The 22,977-nt window shown below is 42.1% G+C and overlaps 1 protein-coding gene and 1 long non-coding RNA gene across 2 annotated transcripts in view; one reads left to right on the forward strand and one right to left on the reverse strand.

Annotated features, from left to right (window-relative positions):
* The window catches only part of LOC140104603 (uncharacterized), a 213,273-nt gene that overhangs the window by 62,242 nt on the left and 128,054 nt on the right, over positions 1-22,977 (reverse strand). The gene's annotated exons all lie outside the window — the stretch shown is intronic.
* KBTBD12 (kelch repeat and BTB domain containing 12) overlaps positions 11,915-22,977 on the forward strand; it is a 61,631-nt gene continuing 50,568 nt past the window's right edge. Inside the window, exons 1-2 of the mRNA XM_072127948.1 lie at positions 11,915-12,056; positions 20,990-22,133. Coding sequence (XP_071984049.1) covers positions 21,064-22,133 — 1,070 coding nt within the window. The 5' untranslated portion in view covers positions 11,915-12,056; positions 20,990-21,063. The remainder of the gene's footprint in view (positions 12,057-20,989; positions 22,134-22,977) is intronic.

Raw genomic sequence — 22,977 nt, forward strand, 5'->3', positions numbered from 1 at the left:
CTTATTACTGGGTGTAATGTACGACATATGGCCTGTAACTATAAGGCCTGAGATCAGAGGCGTAACTACCGGGAGAACCGGAACCGGGGACCAACAACTAAAGAACTAATAACTATTACATATTAGTACTAATGAAATATTACATATCACTATTCTTCATTCCATCTTCATATCACTTCCATCGTTAAAATGTGTGTATTTTCGCTGCACTGAGAGATCAGTGTGTCTATTATTCTGTACTGTGACATCACTGTGTGTATTATCCCTGTACTGTGACATCACTGTGTGTATTATCTCTGTACTGTGACATCACTGTGTGTATTATCCCTGTACTGTGACATCACTGTGTGTATTATCTCTGTACTGTGACATCACTGTGTCTATTATTCTGTACTGTGACATCACTGTGTGTATTATCCCTGTACTGTGACATCACTGTGTGTATTATCCCTGTACTGTGACATCACTGTGTGTATTATCCCCTGTACTGTGACATCACTGTGTGTATTATCCCTGTACTGTGACATCACGGTGTGTATTATCCCTGTACTGTGACATCACTGTGTGTATTATCCCTGTACTGTGACATCTCTGTGTGTATTATCCCTGTACTGTGACATCACTGTGTGTATTATCTCTGTACTGTGACATCGCTGTGTGTATTATCTCTGTACTGTGACATCACTGTGTGTATTATCTCTGTACTGTGACATCGCTGTGTGTATTATCCCTGTACTGTGACATCGCTGTGTGTATTATCTCTGTACTGTGACATCTCTGTGTGTATTATCTCTGTACTGTGACATCACTGTGTGTATTATCCCTGTACTGTGACATCACTGTGTGTATTATCTCTGTACTGTGACATCACTGTGTCTATTATTCTGTACTGTGACATCACTGTGTGTATTATCCCTGTACTGTGACATCACTGTGTGTATTATCCCTGTACTGTGACATCGCTGTGTGTATTATCCCTGTACTGTGACATCACTGTGTGTATTATCCCTGTACTGTGACATCACGGTGTGTATTATCCCTGTACTGTGACATCACTGTGTGTATTATCCCTGTACTGTGACATCTCTGTGTGTATTATCCCTGTACTGTGACATCACTGTGTGTATTATCTCTGTACTGTGACATCGCTGTGTGTATTATCTCTGTACTGTGACATCACTGTGTGTATTATCTCTGTACTGTGACATCGCTGTGTGTATTATCCCTGTACTGTGACATCGCTGTGTGTATTATCTCTGTACTGTGACATCTCTGTGTGTATTATCTCTGTACTGTGACATCACTATGTGTATTATCTCTGTACTGTGACATCACTGTGTGTATTATCCCTGTACTGTGACATCGCTGTGTGTATTATCCCTGTACTGTGACATCACTGTGTGTATTATCCTGTACTGTGACATGACTGTGTGTATTATCCCTATACTGTGACATCACTGTGTGTATTATCCCTGTACTGTGACATCACTGTGTGTATTATCCCTTTACTGTGACATCGCTGTGTGTATTATCTCTGTACTGTGACATCGCTGTGTGTATTATCTCTGTACTGTGACATCACAGTATTATCCCTGTACTTTGACATCACTGTGTGTATTATCCCTGTACTGTGACATCACTGTGTGTATTATCCTGTACTGTGACATCACTGTGTGTATTATCCCTGTACTGTGACATCACTGTGTGTATTATCCCTGTACTGTGACATCACTGTGTGTATTATCTCTGTACTGTGACATCACTGTGTGTATTATCCCTGTACTGTGACATCACTGTGTGTATTACCCCTGTACTGTGACATCACTGTGTGTATTATCCCTGTACTGTGACATCACTGTATTACCCCTGTACTGTGACATCACTGTGTGTATTATCCCTGTACTGTGACATCACTGTGTGTATTATCTCTGTACTGTGACATCACTGTGTGTATTATCCCTGTACTGTGGCATCACTGTGTGTATTATCCCTGTACTGTGACATCACTGTGTGTATTATCTCTGTACTGTGACATCACTGTGTCTATTATTCTGTACTGTGACATCACTGTGTGTATTATCCCTGTACTGTGACATCACTGTGTGTATTATCCCTGTACTGTGACATCGCTGTGTGTATTATCCCTGTACTGTGACATCACTGTGTGTATTATCCCTGTACTGTGACATCACGGTGTGTATTATCCCTGTACTGTGACATCACTGTGTGTATTATCCCTGTACTGTGACATCTCTGTGTGTATTATCCCTGTACTGTGACATCACTGTGTGTATTATCTCTGTACTGTGACATCGCTGTGTGTATTATCTCTGTACTGTGACATCACTGTGTGTATTATCTCTGTACTGTGACATCGCTGTGTGTATTATCCCTGTACTGTGACATCGCTGTGTGTATTATCCCTGTACTGTGACATCGCTGTGTGTATTATCCCTGTACTGTGACATCGCTGTGTGTATTATCCCTGTACTGTGACATCGCTGTGTGTATTATCTCTGTACTGTGACATCTCTGTGTGTATTATCTCTGTACTGTGACATCACTGTGTGTATTATCCCTGTACTGTGACATCACTGTGTGTATTATCTCTGTACTGTGACATCACTGTGTCTATTATTCTGTACTGTGACATCACTGTGTGTATTATCCCTGTACTGTGACATCACTGTGTGTATTATCCCTGTACTGTGACATCGCTGTGTGTATTATCCCTGTACTGTGACATCACTGTGTGTATTATCCCTGTACTGTGACATCACGGTGTGTATTATCCCTGTACTGTGACATCACTGTGTGTATTATCCCTGTACTGTGACATCTCTGTGTGTATTATCCCTGTACTGTGACATCACTGTGTGTATTATCTCTGTACTGTGACATCGCTGTGTGTATTATCTCTGTACTGTGACATCACTGTGTGTATTATCTCTGTACTGTGACATCGCTGTGTGTATTATCCCTGTACTGTGACATCGCTGTGTGTATTATCTCTGTACTGTGACATCACTGTGTGTATTATCTCTGTACTGTGACATCACTGTGTGTATTATCCCTGTACTGTGACATCGCTGTGTGTATTATCCCTGTACTGTGACATCGCTGTGTGTATTATCCCTGTACTGTGACATCACTGTGTGTATTATCCTGTACTGTGACATGACTGTGTGTATTATCCCTATACTGTGACATCACTGTGTGTATTATCCCTGTACTGTGACATCACTGTGTGTATTATCCCTTTACTGTGACATCGCTGTGTGTATTATCTCTGTACTGTGACATCGCTGTGTGTATTATCTCTGTACTGTGACATCACAGTATTATCCCTGTACTTTGACATCACTGTGTGTATTATCCCTGTACTGTGACATCACTGTGTGTATTATCCTGTACTGTGACATCACTGTGTGTATTATCCCTGTACTGTGACATCACTGTGTGTATTATCCCTGTACTGTGACATCACTGTGTGTATTATCCCTGTACTGTGACATCACTGTGTGTATTATCTCTGTACTGTGACATCACTGTGTGTATTATCCCTGTACTGTGACATCACTGTGTGTATTACCCCTGTACTGTGACATCACTGTGTGTATTATCCCTGTACTGTGACATCACTGTATTACCCCTGTACTGTGACATCACTGTGTGTATTATCCCTGTACTGTGACATCACTGTATTACCCCTGTACTGTGACATCGCTCTGTGTATTACCCCTGTACTGTGACATCACTGTGTGTATTATCCCTGTACTGTGACATCACTGTGTGCATTATCCCTGTACTGTGACATCACTGTGTGTATTATCCCTGTACTGTGACATCACTGTATTACCCCTGTACTGTGACATCACTGTGTGTATTATCCCTGCACTGTGACATCACTGTGTGTATTATCCCTGTATTGTGACATCACTGTATTATCCCTGTACTGTGACATCACTGTGTATATTATCTCTGTACTGTGACATCGCTGTGTGTATTATCTCTGTACTGTGACATCACTGTGTGTATTATCCCTGTACTGTGACATCGCTCTGTGTATTACCCCTGTACTGTGACATCACTGTGTGTATTATCCCTGTACTGTGACATCACTGTGTGTATTATCCTGTACTGTGACATCACTGTTTTGTATTATCTATGTACTGTGACATCACTGTGTGTATTATCCCCTGTACTGTGACATCACTGTGTGTATTATCCCTGTACTGTGACATCACTGTGTGTATTATCCCTATACTGTGACATCGCTGTGTGTATTATCCCTGTACTGTGACATCACTGTGTGTATTATCCCTGTACTGTGACATCACTGTGTGTAATACCCCTGTACTGTGACATTACTGTGTGTATTATCCCTGTACTGTGACATCACTGTGTGTATTATCCCTGTACTGTGACATCACTGTGTGTATTATCCCTGTACTGTGACATCGCTGTGTGTATTATATCTGTACTGTGACATCGCTGTGTGTATTATCCCTGTACTGTGACATCACTGTGTGTATTATCCCTGTACTGTGACATCACTGTGTGTATTATCCTTGTACTGTGACATCACTGTGTGTATTATCCCTGTACTGTGACATCACTGTGTGTATTATCCCTGTACTGTGACATCACTGTGTGTATTATCCCTGTACTGTGACATCACTGTGTGTATTATCCCTGTACTGTGACATCACTGTGTGTATTATCCCTGTACTGTGACATCACTGTGTGTATTATCCCCTGTACTGTGACATCACTGTGTGTATTATCCCTGTACTGTGACATCACTGTGTGTATTATCTCTGTACTGTGACATCACTGTGTGTATTATCCCTGTACTGTGACATCACTGTGTGTATTATCCCTGTACTGTGACATCACTGTGTGTATTATCTCTGTACTGTGACATCGCTGTGTGTATTATCTCTGTACTGTGACATCACTGTGTGTATTATCCCTGTACTGTGACATCACTGTGTGTATTATCCCTGTACTGTGACATCACTGTGTGTATTATCCCTGTACTGTGACATCACTGTGTGTATTATCTCTGTACTGTGACATCACTGTGTGTATTATCCCTGTACTGTGACATCACTGTGTGTATTATCCCCTGTCCTGTGACATCGCTGTGTGTATTATCCCTGTCCTGTGACATCACTGTGTGTATTATCCCTGTACTGTGACATCACTGTGTGTATTATCCCTGTACTGTGACATCACTGTGTGTATTATCCCTGTACTGTGACATCACTGTGTGTATTATCCTTGTACTGTGACATCACTGTGTGTATTATCCCTGTACTGTGACATCACTGTGTGTATTATCCCTGTACTGTGACATCACTGTGTGTATTATCCCTGTACTGTGACATCACTGTGTGTATTATCTCTGCCCTGGGGTTCAGGAGCGGTAATCTACTCCTGGGGCCTCTGTTGCTGTGTTTAGCTTCTAGCTCCTCTATTACTGACTTTCTAATTTGCTTCAGCTACATTGTTATTTTATTATTTGCTCATTATTTCTCCCTCATTGTACATTAGAGGTAATAGGACGTGAAAGAGATGAGATAAGGAATGCAGGGATAATTGCACATAAGATAAAGTTATTATATAGAATAAGGTTTGGCACATTGGGGGTCATTTACTAAGGGCCCGATTCGCGTTTTCCCGACGTGTTACCCGAATATTTCCGATTTGCGCCGATTGTACCTGAATTGCCCCGGGATTGTGGCGCACGCGATCGGATTGTGGCGCATCGGCGCCGGCATGCGCGACGGAAATGGGGGGGCGTGGCCGAACGAAAACCCGACGTATTCGGAAAAACCGCCGCATTTAAAAACCGAAAAAGTGTCGCTTGGGGAGCGCTTACCTTCACCTGGTCCGAGGTGGTGCATTCCGGCGCGATGAGATGACTTTCAGCGCAGCATCGCCACCTGGTGGACGGCGGAGGAACTACCTTCTTAAATCCCGGTCGGACCCGAATCCAGAGCAGAGAATGCGCCGCTGGATCGCGAATGGGCCGGGTAAGTAAATTTGCCCCATTTACTTACCCGACCGCTGGAGTTCACCGAAAGTGCATTGTCCATGTATAATGCGCTGTGCGGCGATTTACTAGGATCGCGCGCCCGATATCCTGCATGTGTCACTTCCCCGCTCAGGTCCCCGGAGTTCACCTTCTTCTTCCTGGTGCATGTAAGTGCATTGTCCGTGTATAATGTGCTGTGCAGGGAGTCACTAAGATCCTGCGCCCGATATCCTGCATGTGTCGCTTCCCCGCTCAGGTCCCGGAGTTCACCTTCTTCTTCCTGGTGCATGTAAGTGCATTGTCCGTGTATAATGCGCTGTGCGGGGAGTCACTAAGATCGTGCGCCCGATATCCTGCATGTGTCGCTTCCCCGCTCAGGTCCCTGGAGTTCACCTTCTTCTTCCTGGTGCATGTAAGTGCATTGTCCGTGTATAATGCGCTGTGCAGGGAGTCACTAAGATCGTGCGCCCGATATTCTGCATGTGTCACTTCCCCGGTCAGGTCCCCGGAGTTCACCTTCTTCTTCCTGGTGTATGTAAGTGCATTGTCTTCCAACACAATTTGAATCTTAAATCCCGCGCTCAGTCAGAATCAGTCGCATCGTCTAACGGCGTCCCCCAATTTCAGCAAAAATTCCAAAAATGCAGAAAACCTAGAGAGGTTTAGATCCTGCAAAACCCCATTAAGATGGTCCTAGATATCAGTCAGATATGGAAGTAACGGCTATTAAAGGAACCAACATTTCTAGAGTAGAAAATGAGTTAAGCCCCTCCTCCTATTAGATACAAAATTATTATACAATGAGACATGATTTACTACTTTACTAGGAATCTGACTTAGACCCCACCATCTATTTCAAGCGATATGATTTAGCCCCCTCTTCCTATTCAATAAGATATCATTTAGGCCCCTCTTCTTTTTCAATAAGATATGGTTTAGGCTCCTCCTACAATTATCAGTAATATCTTCCTGGCCCCTCCTTCTGGTTAAAAATATGATTTAATATCCTCCACTTATTACCAGGCGTATGATATAGGCCCCTCCTCCCTTTACATGAGCTATGATTACGTCTCCTCCTCCACAAACAAGATATAGGCTCCTCCTATGATTTATATCACTCCTATTTCCTGGAATATGATTTAGGCTCCTCCTCTTATTCTCAGGAATATCATTTAGGCCCCTCCTCCTATTACATGTGTTATGATTTAGGCTCCTCTTATTCTCAGGAATATTATTTAGGCCCCTCCTCCTATCACATATGTTATGATTTAGGCTCCTCCTCTTATTCTCAGGAATATCATTTTGGCCCCTCCTCCTATTTCCTGGAATATGATTTAGGCTCCTCCTCTTATTCTCAGGAATATCATTTAGGCCCCTCCTCCTATTACATGTGTTATGATTTAGGCTCCTCTTATTCTCAGGAATATTATTTAGGCCCCTCCTCCTATCACATATGTTATGATTTAGGCTCCTCCTCTTATTCTCAGGAATATCATTTTGGCCCCTCCTCCTATTACATGTGTTATGATTTAGGCTCCTCCTCTTGTTAACAGGAATATTATTTAGGTCCCTCCTCCTATTACATGTGTTATGATTTAGGCTCCTCCTCTTATTAACAGGAATATTATTTAGGTCCCTCCTCCTATTACATGTGTTATGAATTAGGCTCCTCTTATTCTCAGGAATATTATTTAGGCCCCTCCTCCTATCACATATGTTAAGATTTAGGATCCTCCTCTTATTTTCAGGAATATTATTTAGGTCCCTCCTCCTATTACATGTGTTATGAATTAGGCTCGTCCTCTTATTCTCAGGAATATTATTTAGGCCCCTCCTCCTATTACATGTGTTATGATTTAGGCTACACCTACTTCCCCGGAATATGATTTAGACTTCTCCATTTTTTTTCCTCAGGAATATTATTTAGGCCCCTCCTCCTATTACATGTGTTATGATTTAGGCTCCTCCTCTTATTTTCAGGAATATTATTTAGACCCCTCCTCCTACTACACATGTTATGATTTAGGCTCCTCCTCTTATACTCAGGAATATTATTTAGGCCCCTCCTCCTATCACGTAAGTTATGATTTAGGCTCCTCCTATTCCCCTAGAATATGATGAAATCTCCTGATATTCCTTGGGAAATTATGATTTAGGCTCCTCCCCCTGTCTTCTTCCAGTCATCTGACCGCAGTTTCCCAGTATTTGATTATCCAGTATTTTTAGCGATTATTTACATAAATTTTCAGATCTTTGAGGAGATTATTTTTCAGCACTGATTAAGGTGACCTTAGTCATTAGTATTTGATTTGAGTTGCGCACTCCAATGTATTTCTAGTAAGAAGAAGTTTCCATCCCTCTTATTATGAATCCGGGAAATGTTATCACTCCTCATTTTTACACAGAAATAGAGAAACAGATTCAGGAAAACTAAACCAAACATTAAAGATTCATACCTCAGCACCGTCACTATTAAATAATGGATTTTTTTAGTGCTGCTAAATATTTTCATGTATTTTCTCCTATTGATGTGAATTCTCAGAATTTTTCGCTTCGTGTTTCTTCTCAAAACACATTTCTTGTGTTTTATTCTTGGTTCATCCCAAATTTTCATAGAAAACATGAGGATTGATCTTTATAATCTGTCTAAAAGTCATGTTTTCTTTGTTGCCCATTACAACCAATCAGCAGGCAGCTTTTATTTCACCAGAGCTATAATATAAATGAAAGCTGCACTCTGATTGGCTCTGATGGGCAACAGAGACAGTGTAAACAGTAGATTGAGGCCTAGTATAAATCTTGTCAAATTTAGGCCTTAAGAATCACAATTTCCTACTTTTTCAGTACAGGATAGTTAAGCACAGGGTCTTGCAAGCCCTGGTCAAGCCCCATTTTCAGGAAGTGTCTACCACACCCATCCATAATAAAAACCCAGGGACATTACTCATATATCCAGGCACTGTGACTGTGGTAATCTTCTTATATTTGTATATCTATGGCCTCCTTCCTTCTAAAATTAACTTTTAAAATTATGCTACTGAGTGAGAAAGTATCTGGGCGACATTATCCCTTTGTGCTGAAGGTTCACAGACTGTTATACTGTGCAGGAACACTTCTCCCAGCTTTTCCCTCAGCGCTCCGTGCCTACTGTAATCTCAAACAGTAGGAGGGAGGAAGTGCTCCAACACAGTGTGACAGCCTGTAAAGCTACAGCATGGAGGAGCTCTGGTAATGTGTCGATTGTGGCTCATTAGCTTCATTTTACAAGTTAATTTTAGAAGGAAGGTGACCATGAATGACAAATATAAGAAAATTACTGCAGTCACGGTGCCTGGATCTATGAGTAATGTCTTGGTTCATCATGATGGATTTTGATGGTAGATTTCCTTGCTACATTGTATAACAAAGATGACAGGGCTTAGGAAATTAGCTAAATTTTCCAGGTAATCGAGAGGTCTCCTCTTTTGTGGAAGCCTCCCAGCAATCCTGGGAGAGCTGTCAAATCTTCTTATAGTAGATGGCTGATTTAAAGGGTCACTCCATGTCATTAAATAAAATGGTGTTAAAAAATGTCCCCAAACCCATTTCAACCATAGGCTCTGAAAAAATCTATTTTTTTTAGATTTTTTTTTTAGAAAATTGAGTACAGTTCTGGCAATTTTATGATAAAAAGCTATGGTTTTAAAGCTTTGTTAGAAAAACAGAGTTCTACAGTGTGCTTAAACATGGTAGTGGTTCTGCTTACTATACCCACTTTAGTTTCCAGCGGGAAACCAATAAAGCAAAAATAAAAAGCAATAAATACTGTAAGGCCCAGATTTTTTCGAGCCGAGGGTCCTGGGAATCGAGAGTAAAGAATGCTGATGAAAAATATAATATAAACGGTTGATAACAATTATCATCAGAGACGCAGTAACTTCATGTTGCGCCAGAGTCAGGGGTGGAATGAGTTTATCTCTTATAATTAGGATTATAGGAAATTCTACAAAAACAAAGCAGAATAAATTTGGCTCCGGGGAGAAACTTTTTGTTTAGCCTATGCAAACTTAAGATGAGTTAAGAAATTTGGGGTAATGGTCATTCCAGGACACAGAAAAAGTCACCCAGCATCAGACAAGAGGTTCAGGTGCTTTACTGCACACTGTCACCCTAGATCACAGGGTTTGAGGCCCACTGTTTGGTGTTTAAACATAAATGTCTCCACGGTAACAGACTACAAACAATTCCTGTGTAGTCAGATCCTTTACTCACAATTATCCTTCCACTACTTCTTGCTAACCTTGAGCATATTGGTGCACATTTACTTACCTGGTCCCTGCGCGACCCCCGATCCGGACTGTCCGACGAGGTTGAACTCTGCCGCGATTCACTAAAACAGAGTATTCCTTCTCCTCTTATTTCTTCCTAAAAGACATTCACAGCTGGAAATGACCAGGCTTATCTGGATACATTTTTCACTTTCTGGAGTCCAGGAAAGCTGCAGTGACATGTTAAAAGATGCATTGATTGAGAGATTTTATGGCTTTTTGAAATCAGTATTGAATTTATCAATATTTCCTGTAGCCATAAGCGTCTTGAGAATGCTGAAAACACTAACAACGGAAAAAAAAAGTCAAAAAGTCATTGTAACCACGGCAACAAAACCTCCGGAATTGCCGGCCAGATTCAGATGAATGAAGTTTTATGATTGGCCCGTATCCAAAATTTATAGAGACAACCCATTCATATCACGCTGTTCTGCCAAGGTTCATGAAGATGTATTTAGTTGTATTGCCGATTGCTTAGCGCACTAAATAAAAATGTGGAGAAATATAGCGTAACTGCTGGTAACTGCATATTAATCAAATATAAACTCCAGTGTCTTAATAATATATTAATGTCCCCCATTCAGGAGCCTCTGTCACTATGGAGGACCACAAATATCTCTGCACTGCACAGCTAGCCCATTGATTTCAATCAGAAGTGTGTAATGCCTCGCTTCTCCTGTGGTGGCGCTGTGGCAGGATTTAACACTCTTTTTCAGCAATAAAAGTCCAGCAGAACCTAGGAAGCCAAGATATATTTCCATAAGGTCCTTTGTGTTGTTTAGTGTCCGAAAACTATCCCTTTAAGAAAATCTTTCTGAAATGAAAAATTGCACAACCCCCTTTTTAGGACGGCCCCTAAATTCTTTTCTTATTTAACATAATGAAGAAGTCGCTCTGTGATGGTTTATTTTAGTTTGATGAAGGAATTCTGTGTAGTTTATGTTACCCTTCTTGCAGTTTTATAAACTATTCTTCCATTTATCATCCTAGTTTCTTAGCCCTGTCATCTCTAAATTAAGTATAAGGCTGTGATACAATATTTCCGGACAACCAGGATTTACCAAACAAAAAATCCAGACCAGAAAAGAAATGGAAACTGTCTGTGAATTATATATTGTGTATGATGGCTGTTGAAATTAGAACATTTTGAACAGTCACCACCAGAGGGAGCTCAAAAGCTGACTGCATACTTTGTTACAATAGAGTTCTATGTAGAAACTGTTTGCAGTGATCGCCGGAGCTCCCTCTAGTGGTTGCAGCAGGCAGGCAGAATGTTTTTTAAATGAAGCTTGCCTGTAATAAATTGAAGTGCATTTCACAGCCTATTAAAATACCCATTTCTCTCTTCCAGGGCCCTATTGTTGTCGAAGTGGGTGCCTCTTTAGGTCCCCTTAATTAGCTTCGTATAGAACTGTGTTAAATTTGCATTGCTGCCTATGAAGAAAAGTTTTGAGGTTCCAGCTTCCATCAAAGTTTTATGCTTTGTTCTCCGATCTGATCCCTGAAGAGACGATAACTGGTGGCTGTCACTTGAGAGACATCATGCAGAGCGGTATACCCGTCTTGTGACACCATCTCCCATTCGTCTCCCTTGTCAGGGTCTATTTATATCCCAGCCTTGGCTCCGAGAGGTTTCCATATCTGGAGTAAGAAAGGAAAACACAGATCCAACAAAAAGAAGAGGTTTCCCCATGGTGGCAGCACAGGTACATGCCAAATTATGATGTGGGTGGGCGCGGACAGATATACTATACTACACTAGATCTTTGCTGTGCAGATGCAGCAGAGCTGGGTGTGTTATTCCGTACTGGTGATAATGTGGCTTTGGTTGTATTGTAGGTAATGGCATATACTGGAATATAATAAACCTTCTATAATCCTTACCCAATAATAAGCGCATTGCAGTGCCTGAGCCATAATTGACAAACTCGGCTCTGCTACATCTGTGTTTCTTAGTGCATTTTGTTGATTCTGTGCTACGATAATTACTTCTTGCAGTAAGGGAGCAGCGGCGTCTTGCATACAAATACACATCTGTGGGATTGTCTTGGATCTCGGGCCTGAAAAAGGGAGGATTGTGCAATTATGTCCGAAAATGGTTGTTTTGTAGCCAGTGTGTAGGTGTTTGGAGGGTGGTGCTTAGGTTCCCTCTTATATATTCTGGTCAGGAGCCTGTAAGAACACAGGGTCGTAAATCGCTAAGTATTTGGGATGTTAAGTGGAACATGTGGGTTTATGTCTCCATACATTCCAATGGCTCCCCACAGGAAAATCCGTCTAGCTATCCCTGGTGATTTGGCAAGGTGTTCTGGGGGTCACAGACCCTGCTGCAGCCTCCTTGGACCATGGAGCATCAACTCTTCCAACTCCACAAGTGACTTCCCATTGTCCAAGGCGGCCACTGACTGGTCAACGCCGGTCCCCAACCCCTATCACTTCTAGACGGAGGTGCTGAACCCTGGCAGTGCTGTGGAGGAACCACGAGTACACTTTCTTTTAAGGCTCCCCTAGCCCGGCCCCCAGAGGATTTTCCAAAATTAATGGATAACCAATTTAATTTCCATGCAGAATCGTTCTTATCTGTATGTAGAATCTGCAGCATTAGTTGTGGGAAAGACGTGGATTTACTTAAAACAAATCTACCATCAAAATCCATCAGATCATCTACTTATATTTGTTATCCATGGCCGCCTCCTTCTAAAATCAACTTTTGTAATTATGCTAATGAATATGAAAGGCTCTGAGGGTGTTTCCAGAGCAACTCAGTGCTGTAGCTTCACCAGCTGTTACAATGACCACAGCAGCTCTCCTATCCCAGGGGGAGTAGGATTTTAATGGTAGATTGGGGCGTTTTTACTAAGGGTGGTGGTTTGCACTTTTCACTGGACTTATCTCCGTTTTTGGGATTTGCACGCCGTTGATAGGTATTTAACAGGTGTCTGCGCTTGGGATTGTGTTGCACGCGATGGGTTTTTGGCGCAGATTTTGGCTTCCCTGCGACACAAATTGGGGGGCGTGGCGATGATCCGACTTTAACTTTAAGATTGTGTCGCAAGACAATGCACTTACATGCACCAGGAAGAAGCGACACATGTGGGATATCGGGAGCACGATCTTAGTGAATCGCGGCACAGTGCATTATTGTCGGACAATGTACATTCGCTGGACTCCGCGGACAGGGTAAGTAAATGAGCCCCATTATCTTTAAAGGGCATCTACCCAGGCTCCATAGGGGTTTATGGAGCCTGGAGCCTCTCAGGCTCATTTGCATACATTATTTCATCCTGGTGGTAGATGCCCTTTAATGTAACCCAACATTTCACCCACTTTACGACCACTGTAATTACATACTAAAATTCTGTATTGTTTCAATCTCGTGGGAACATACCCTTAAGGATTTTCCCAGATCCATTTAATAAAGTTTATTCTTTGTATGATGAAAAGCTGTACAGTTTTCCAAAATACTTTTTTTTTACCAAATTCTGAGTAATAAAAAAAAAAAAGGAATCAAAGCTCTCTGAAATTATAGTATTATGAACTGGGTTTGTAGATAAATAGACTGCACTCCGGATACCTCATGGGGCTCATTTCAGGAGAGGCGCAGCTTCCGCGGGTGAGTATAACCGCTCCGTTAGATTATAGCCGTCCACTGGGGCCGCTGCATCTCCTCGTTTTCTCCTTGTTTTGGTTGAGATTTATGTCTGCAGGATCTCATCGCATGAAGTTTATTACTTTCTGTACATTAGATACAATATAAAACCATAATGTGACAATTGCGAGGCTCCTGACGGCTCAGTCTACAGGCGGGAGCTGAATGTGGTCTCTTTAAAGCACAGGTAGAATAATCTTTCTTTGTAAGTATATCCCAGAATCTCAAGAAAAAGCCACATTACAAAAAAGGAACAATAGACAACAAAAGTGTTTTCAAATTGGTAAACAGAATGTCCTGGATGCTGATATGTATCATTATATTGGGGATTGGTGGCAGAGAGGGAGAAGATGAGAGGTTTGGAGGAGTCTGTTGGAGTCTGTAGGAAGAGGACAGAGGGGTCTGGAGGAGGAGGAGGAGGACAGAGGAGTCTGGAGGAGGGAGGACAGAGGAGTTTGGAGGAGGACAGAGGAGTCTGGAGGAGGAGGACAGAGGAGTCTGGAGGAGGAGGAGGAGGACAGAGGAGTCTGGAGGAGGAGGACAGAGGACTCTGGAGGAAGAGGACCCTGGAGGAAGAGGACATCAGGATCTGGAGGAGGAGGACAGGAGGGTCTGGAGAAGGACAGAGGAGTCTGGAGGAGGAGGATAGGAGGGTCTGGAGGAGGATAGAGGAGGATAGAGGAGTCTTGAGGAGGAGGACAGAGGAGTCTGGAGGAGGAGGACAGAGAGGTCTGGAGGAGGTCATAGGAGTCTGGAGGAGGAGGACAGAGGAGTCTGGAGGAGGAGGACAGAGGAGTCTGGAGGAGGAGGACAGAGGAATCTGGAAGGAGGAGTACAGAGGAGTCTGGAGGAGGAGGACAGAGGAGTCTGGTGGAGGAGGACAGAGGGGTCTGGTGGAGGAGGACAGAGGGGTCTGGAAGGAGGAGTACAGAGGAGTCTGGAGGAGGAGGACATAGGACTCTGGATGAGGAGGAAATAGAAGTTTGGAGGAGGAGGACAGAGGAATCTGGAAGGAGGAGTACAGAGGAGTCTTGAGGAGGAGGACAGAGGAGTCTGGTGGAGGAGGACAGAGGGGTCTGGTGGAGGAGGACAGAGGGGTCTGGAGGAGGAGCACAGAGGAATCTGGAAGGAGGAGTACAGAGGAGTCTGGAGGAGGAGGACAGAGAAGTCTGGAGAAGGAGGACAGAGGGGTCTGGTGGAGGAGGACAGAGGGGTCTAGAGGAGGAGGGCAGAGGAATCTGGAAGGAGGAGGACAGAGGAGTCTGGAGGAGGAGGACAGAGAAGTCTGGAGGAGGAGGACAGAGGGGTCTTGAATAGTCAAGGGGAGACAGAAGATACCGGAGAGGAACAGAGGAGTCTGAAGGGGACAGATGGGTCTGGGAGAGTGTACAAAGGAGTCAAAAGGAGAGCAGGGGATTATTGAGGAGAGCAGAGGAGTCAGGAGGAGACAGAGGAGTCTAAAGAGGGACAAAGAAGCTTGAAGGTGGCAGTGTAGTCTGGAGGAGAGCAGAGGTGTCTGGAAGTGAGGACAGAGTGGTCTGAGGGAGAGGGCAGAGGAATCTGGAGCGGCATATAGAGGTCTGGAAGAAAGGATAGAGGAGACAGGAGGGAACAGAATGGTGTGGGGAAGGACAGAGGAGTCTACAAGAGAGGACAGGTGGTTATGGAAAAGTACAGAGGAAACAGAAGGGGAAAGAAAAGGACAGAATATTCTGAGAGGTCTGGAGAGAAATTCTTCAAGTTTCACCCTGCTCTCAGTCCAATACACCTGCACACTGCTTTGCATGGCTGACTATGTGTGTGTATGGGGGAGTTGGGCCAGGACAACTGTTTATATAGTCATCTTAGATATTATCTGGGTAATTTGCACATTGTAAATGGAAAATACTTTAACCCATAGGACCTGACAAGATGTGTAATTTATCCTTGCATGGCTGTACATGACCCATATATATAGCTCATATATAGTCGCTCTTCATAAAGGTGTGACTGTACAGCTCATTGTCTGATTCCTCCATTATTGCCCTATTGAATTGGCTTCCATACAAGAATAACCACATCTGTAAACCTTAATAAGAGTTGCAGATGTTGTGATGTCCTCATCCTGCCTGAAGCCTAACCGTCTCATTCCTTATATACCGAGCTCTTTTATGTCAGATGAAACTGCGTCCCAGGTATTGTGGGGCCGTCTGGCCATGTAAAGAGTTAATTTTCAGCACTGGATTCATCATTCAATAACAACAAATTGCAAATAATGTTTCCGGTGACATTTTCCACATTTCTTCTAAATGTCAATGAATGGAGGCTCCAGGGGCTAAAACTTCTCCCAGCTCAGGGTTTGCTATAATTTTACCCTCTGTGTTCAGACACATCAGCAGCAGGACAAATGTTTGTTGAAAGTTTGCTACAATGTATCAACCTCTAGATACATTAGATCCCCTTTAAAATAATTTCCAACTTGGCATTGTAATTCTTCTCATTGTCTGTACTGTTTATGTTATTATTATCTTTATTTACGATGTGTGATGAGATATTTGATTTCAGGATCAACCTGTTTGATGTAAGGTGACCCTGTTGAGCCTCGCCCTATATTGGGACATTTGTAATCCTTCTCTATTACCCGAGTGACGTTGGCCCGTCACCACCTTGTTTAAATCAAACAAAATTGGTGTCAAATATTTGTGCTATGTTTGTGCTGGTTTGTGCAGCAGAAATTTTTGTTTGTGCCCCTATCGTTTTTAAGATATTAATAAAAGTTTCCAGTTGTCATCGGAGGTCAACCAGCCCCCACATTGCCTAAATCAAACAAAACTGGTGGCAATCAATTGTTCTACGTTTGTGCGGCTTTTGTTTTGAATATATTAACAAAATTGTAAAGGTCAAAAGGTCATCCATCTCCCCCCCTCCAACATTAACTTTCACGCGACAGAAATCGGGGGGGGGGGCATGGCCGTCGGAAAATCCATTGGATTCGGAAAACCCGCGGAATTTAAAAAAAATTTGTGTCACAAAAATAGCACTCACATACACCGAGACGGAGAAGGTAAATTCCGGCGGACTTCAGCGCAGCAGCGACACCTATTGGACATCAGGCGCACGACCTCAGTGAATCCCAGCAGAACCCGAATCAGCGTCGGAGAACGCGCCACTGAATCGTGACTGGACCGGGTATGTAAATCTGCCTCATTGTACTGTGGAAGGAATGAACTCTGCTGTCCTCTGGAAAAAAAATGAACATATTAAAAATGATAGCAGCACAAACAAAGATTTTTGCTGCACAAACCACCAAAAACTTAGAACAAACATTTGATTCGGTTAATGTGTGTGTGTGAGGGAGGGGGGCTCATTGACCTTTAAAATGTTGTTAATATATTCAAAACAAAAGCAGCACAAACAAAAATTTGAGCAGCACAAACTTAGAACAATTCATTGGCACCAGTTTTGTTTGATTTGGGTAATGTAGGGGGGCTGGTTGACCTCTGATGACCTCTGGAAACTTTTATTAATATCTTAAAAATGATAGTAGCACAAACCAAAATTTCTGCTGCACAAACCAGCACAAACATAGCACCAATGTAACACAAACGTGTGAATGGGGGGGGGGGGGGCAACTTAACTCAGGTTTCTGACCCAGAGAGCCATTGGTGTTAGGGTCCAGCACTAAGCTTCTCCCACTGCTTACCTTAACATCCTTTTAAAGGGGATGTCCATAATAGGACAAAATCTAGCCAAAACAGGGTAAATTAAAAAAATTAACAAAACAAATCCCCAAAGACTTGTGACCAATAATAATGACCTGTGCTAAGGAAAAGTCATCAGTATAAAGAATAAGTCCACAATTCCCCATTAATGTAATTGAGAGCACCGAGCGGCAGTCATGTGACTGTATAGTGTCCTGCTCCATCTGCAAGGGTTAAACTAGCGCATGACATGTCTCATATGAGCCTCAACATTCTCCGTACTGCAGAGCAGGATCTGGGAGTATTGAGGAAGAGGCATCCTACAACAGAAACCAAACCAATCATGACTTAAAGGGGATTTCCATTCTCATGTAATAAACGGGAATCATTGTCACTGGTAATAATAAACCTGGGTTTCAATTCCTCATCATTTACCTAATTTTAGAAATATTGAATCTCTAGACCGCACTCTCAACCTATTGGACATCACCATGGACAGGGGGCATCTTCTTTGTCTACAGGAGAGGCGGCTCTACCGTAGGATTCTTTACTGTAAGAGCAGTGAGACTATGGAGCTCTCTGCCGCAGGAGGTTGTTATGGAGGGCTCTATGTACATGTTCAAGAGAGGCCTGGATGTCTTCCTGGAGAGCAATCTATCTATCCATCCCATATCTATCTATCTATCTCATATCTATCTATCTATCTATCTATTTATCTATCTATCTCCTATCTATCTCCTATCTATCTATCTATCTATCTCCTATCTATCTATCTATCTATCCATCTATCTATCTATCTATCTATCTATCTATCTATCTCATATCTATCTATCTATCTATCTATCTATCTATCTATCTATCTATCTATCTCCTATATATCTATCTATCTATCTATCTATCTATCTATCTCCTATCTATCTATCTATCTATCTATCTATCTCCTATTAGTCCACTAATATATGTTTAAAACTAAAGTTAGGGGCTCCATTACACCCATGACACTAAGTCCTGCCCCCTGGACTCCTGCTACAATGGCTATGTAACTAGTCAATGAGCAGGAACATGTTACACTCTGTAATTTCCCCTTTCATTAGAAGTTTACCGCGGACATGGATATTCCATACGACTGCACATCTCTATCCTGTTATCTCAGTAGGGGGACGGGGCGACTGTGGAGCCTCATTAAAAACAACGTCTTCATTTATTCCAGAAACATAAGTGTAACGTTATAGCAATTATATCACAAAAACAAAGAGAGTAAAAAGTAACATCTCATGCGCGATCCGCCCGGGTGCACTGTCAGAAAGGAAGAAATAATCATCTCTCCTGAGGATTGTGAGGGGCTGAAACTGTGATGGGTTTATTAGCCGCTTGCCATATGTTTTTGCAGATTTCAGATCATAAAAAAAGAGAGATAATTGTTAGGTCAGGCACAGATACACAGATAAATCTGTTGTTATTATTATAACTGCATTGATACATATATATATATAGATGAGAGATAGATATGAGATAGATAGATAGATAGATAGATAGATAGATAGATAGATAGATAGATAGACAGATATGAGATAGATAGATAGATAGATATGACATAGATATGAGATAGAGAGATAGATATGAGATAGATAGATAGATAGATAGATAGATAGATAGATAGATAGATAGATAGATAGATAGATAGATATGAGATATATATGAGATAGATAGATATGACATAGATATGAGATAGAGAGATAGATATGAGATAGATAGATAGATAGATAGATATGAGATAGATATGAGATAGATAGATAGATAGATAGATAGATAGATAGATAGATAGATAGATAGATATGAGATATATATGAGATAGATATGACATAGATATGAGATATATATGAGATAGATATGACATAGATATGAGATATATATGAGATAGATATGACATAGATATGAGCTAGAGAGATAGATATGAGATAGATAGATAGATAGATAGATAGATAGATATATAGATAGATATGAGATATATATGAGATAGATAGATAGATAGATAGATAGATAGATAGATAGATAGATAGATAGATATGACATAGATATGAGATAGATAGATATGAGATAGATAGATAGATAGATAGATAGATAGATAGATAGATAGATAGATATGACATAGATATGAGATAGATAGATAGATAGGAGAGAGATAGGAGATAGATATGAGATAGATAGATAGATAGATAGATAGATAGATAGATAGATAGATAGATAGGAGATAGATAGGAGATAGATAGGAGGTAGATATGAGATAGATAGATATGAGATAGATAGATAGATAGATAGATATGAGATAGATAGTCCAGCTGCACCAGTTATATAAGAAGGGGCTCAGCCACAGATTGATTCGGTCCGTTGACAATATAGGAATAGAAAAATGGCGGCACTCCAAAAGTGACTGATTTGGCAAGGTCTGTGAAGCACTGTGTAATTGGTGTGCGCTATATAGTATAAAGGAATTATTAAAAGTTATTATTAAAAAAGGATTTAAAAAAAAAAGGGGGTTACTTTATTCCAGGGTGCAACGTTTCAGCTCTTGTTCAGAAGACTTTTTCAAGCAAAGTGAAAATGTATTTTAATTCCCCTTGTTTTATTGGTCAGAACAAAAAACGGACTTCGCATTTTGGAGATGAACCATCCCCTTCATCAGGTCCTAGAGCAGTGGTGGCGAACCTATGGCGCGGGTGCCAGAGCACCTTTCTGAGAGCACTTTCTGTGGGCACCCAGGTCTTCACCCTAGCACAGAATTTGCCAGACAGGACTCAAGGCTTCCTCCTGAAGTCCAAGGACTCGCCATGCTCAGCGCTATTTTAAAGCGACGCCTCCTTGGCTGCCAGGACTACAGGAGGAGAGGTGTGGATAGAGATGGATTATTGTTGGAGCTCCTGCTCTGGCTCTCCTGATTCTTCCTCTTCAGGAGGCCTTGGAGAGAAGCTACAATCCATATTTCTACATCTTCTTTCTATTGTATTGGTATCCTCAGGACGCCAATACGATTTAGCAGGAATCTATAGGTTACAATGTGGGCCAATGTATGTGCAAAATATGAGATAGACAAGATGGACAGATAGAAATGAGATAGATAGATAGATAGATAGATAGATATGAGATAGATAGATAGGAGATAGATAGATAGGAGATAGATAGATAGATAGATAGATAGGAGATAGATATGAGATAGACAGATAGAAAAAAGATAAATAGATAATTCTGACAATCTATATTGTTGCATATTATTATTATACACTTCTAACATTATATTGTATCCATATTCTAGGATCCAGATCACATGATCTTACACGTTATCTGAACAGGTTGTAATCTTCGTTTTTGGATGCGCCATTTCTCATCATGGAGACGGACTTTGATATTAGAAGTAAATATCAACACAGCAATAAACTGTTGGAACACATCAACCGGATGCGTGAATCTGCAGAGCTCATTGACATAGTCCTGGTCGCAGAGGGACAGAAGTTTCCGTGCCATCGGGTGGTGCTGGCCTCTTTCAGTCAATATTTCAGGGCCATGTTTACCTGCGGTTTGGTGGAATGTAACCAGACAGAAGTGACTCTCCATGACATCAATGCTGGAAGCGTCTCAATCATCTTGGAATATATGTACACGTCACAACTCTACATCAACAACCTAACTGTCCAGGGAGTGGCCACCGCCGCCTACTTCATGCAGATGGATGAGGTCTTCAAGATGTGTCAGACTTACATGATGGATCATATGGATGCCTCAAACTGCATTGGAATATTCTACTTTGCCAAGCAAATATGTGCAGATGACTTAGAAGAAAGGTCTAAAAAGTACTTATATCAACACTTCACGGAGGTTGGTCTCCACGAGGAGATCCTAGAAGTTCACTGTCAACAGTTGATGGACATGATTGTGTCCGATGACCTCAATGTTTCTCGAGAAGAAAGCATCCTAGACCTCGTTCTTAGATGGGTGAACCATGAGAAAAATCTAAGATCTCAACACCTCATAGATCTTTTGAAACAAGTTAGGTTACTACTCGTGAGTCCATCTTTCCTTCGAGAAGCTAGGAAGAGGAACACCATACTCTTGTGTAACGCCCAGTGCTATGACATGGTTGAACAGGCTCTAGAAACCATTGAGAAATCTAGTCAGGTCTCTCTAAGTCTCCGCTATGGGATGGAAACCACAAGTCTTCTCCTCTGTCTTGGCAATAATGCGTCTGGAATTAGGTTAAAATATGGGAATTATGGAGATGCCAGTTTTTGTTTTGCACCTTCAACTGGGAAAATATGTTACATACCCTCTCCAAAACAAGGAGAAGTGTTGGGCACAGTAATGACTGGCGTGGTGACCGAAAACAATGATATCATACTGGCCGGTGAAGCAACAGTGGTAAGGTTGTCCAGGCAGAAGAACACTTGTATCGAGATCTGCAGGTCAGTAGAAGCCAAATGGTCAGCAATACCATAAAAGTTGGTTCCAGCCCCAGCTGAGGTTGGACTTGTTTGTCTTGTGAAGCCCAGCTTATACCCCAAAAAAGGGGTTATCAATGGGAAATTGGGTCACATGACCTCCTCTCCTACAAAGGGGGGTCATTTACTAAGTGCCCGAATCGCGTTTTTCCGTCGCATTACCCGAATATTTCCGATTTGCGCCGATTTTCCCTGAATTGCCCCGGGATTTTGGCGCACGCGATCGGATTGTGGTGCATCGGCGCTGGCATGCATGCAACGGAAATCGGGGGGCGTGGCCATAAGAAAACACGACGGATTCAGAAAAAACGCCATATTTTTTTAAAATGTGTCGCTTGACACGCGTTTACCTGCACCCAGGGTAGGACGGTGAACTTCAGTGAACTCCGACGGAATTCAGCGCAGCAGCAACATTGGGCGCACTACCTTAGTGAATCGCCAGAAGACCCAAATCCTCCACTGGATCGCGCCGCTGGATCGCGACAGGGCCGGGTAAGTAAATCTGCCCCACAAACTCCATGTAAATGCTCCCCTGGCTAGATTCCAGCAGGAACATCTTCCCTGATATCCTATTAATTAGGGTATCATTACAATTAGATGCTTAGAAGATAAGAGAGCGAGGGGGGGGTGAGAGAAGGATGTTGGATGACTAGATGGGAATTACCCTAGCAGGACACATGGGAGCACTAAGCAAGCAAAACATCAGCGTTATAGGAGCAAGTTATGAGAACACGCTCAGCACTAAAAATAAAAAGCACCATAAATAATATTCAGTGATGGCAGCAAATCCTAAAGGAATAGGTTATAT

The sequence above is a fragment of the Engystomops pustulosus genome, chromosome 10 (assembly GCF_040894005.1).
Source record: "Engystomops pustulosus chromosome 10, aEngPut4.maternal, whole genome shotgun sequence".
In the NCBI taxonomy this organism is placed as follows: Eukaryota; Metazoa; Chordata; class Amphibia; order Anura; family Leptodactylidae; genus Engystomops; species Engystomops pustulosus.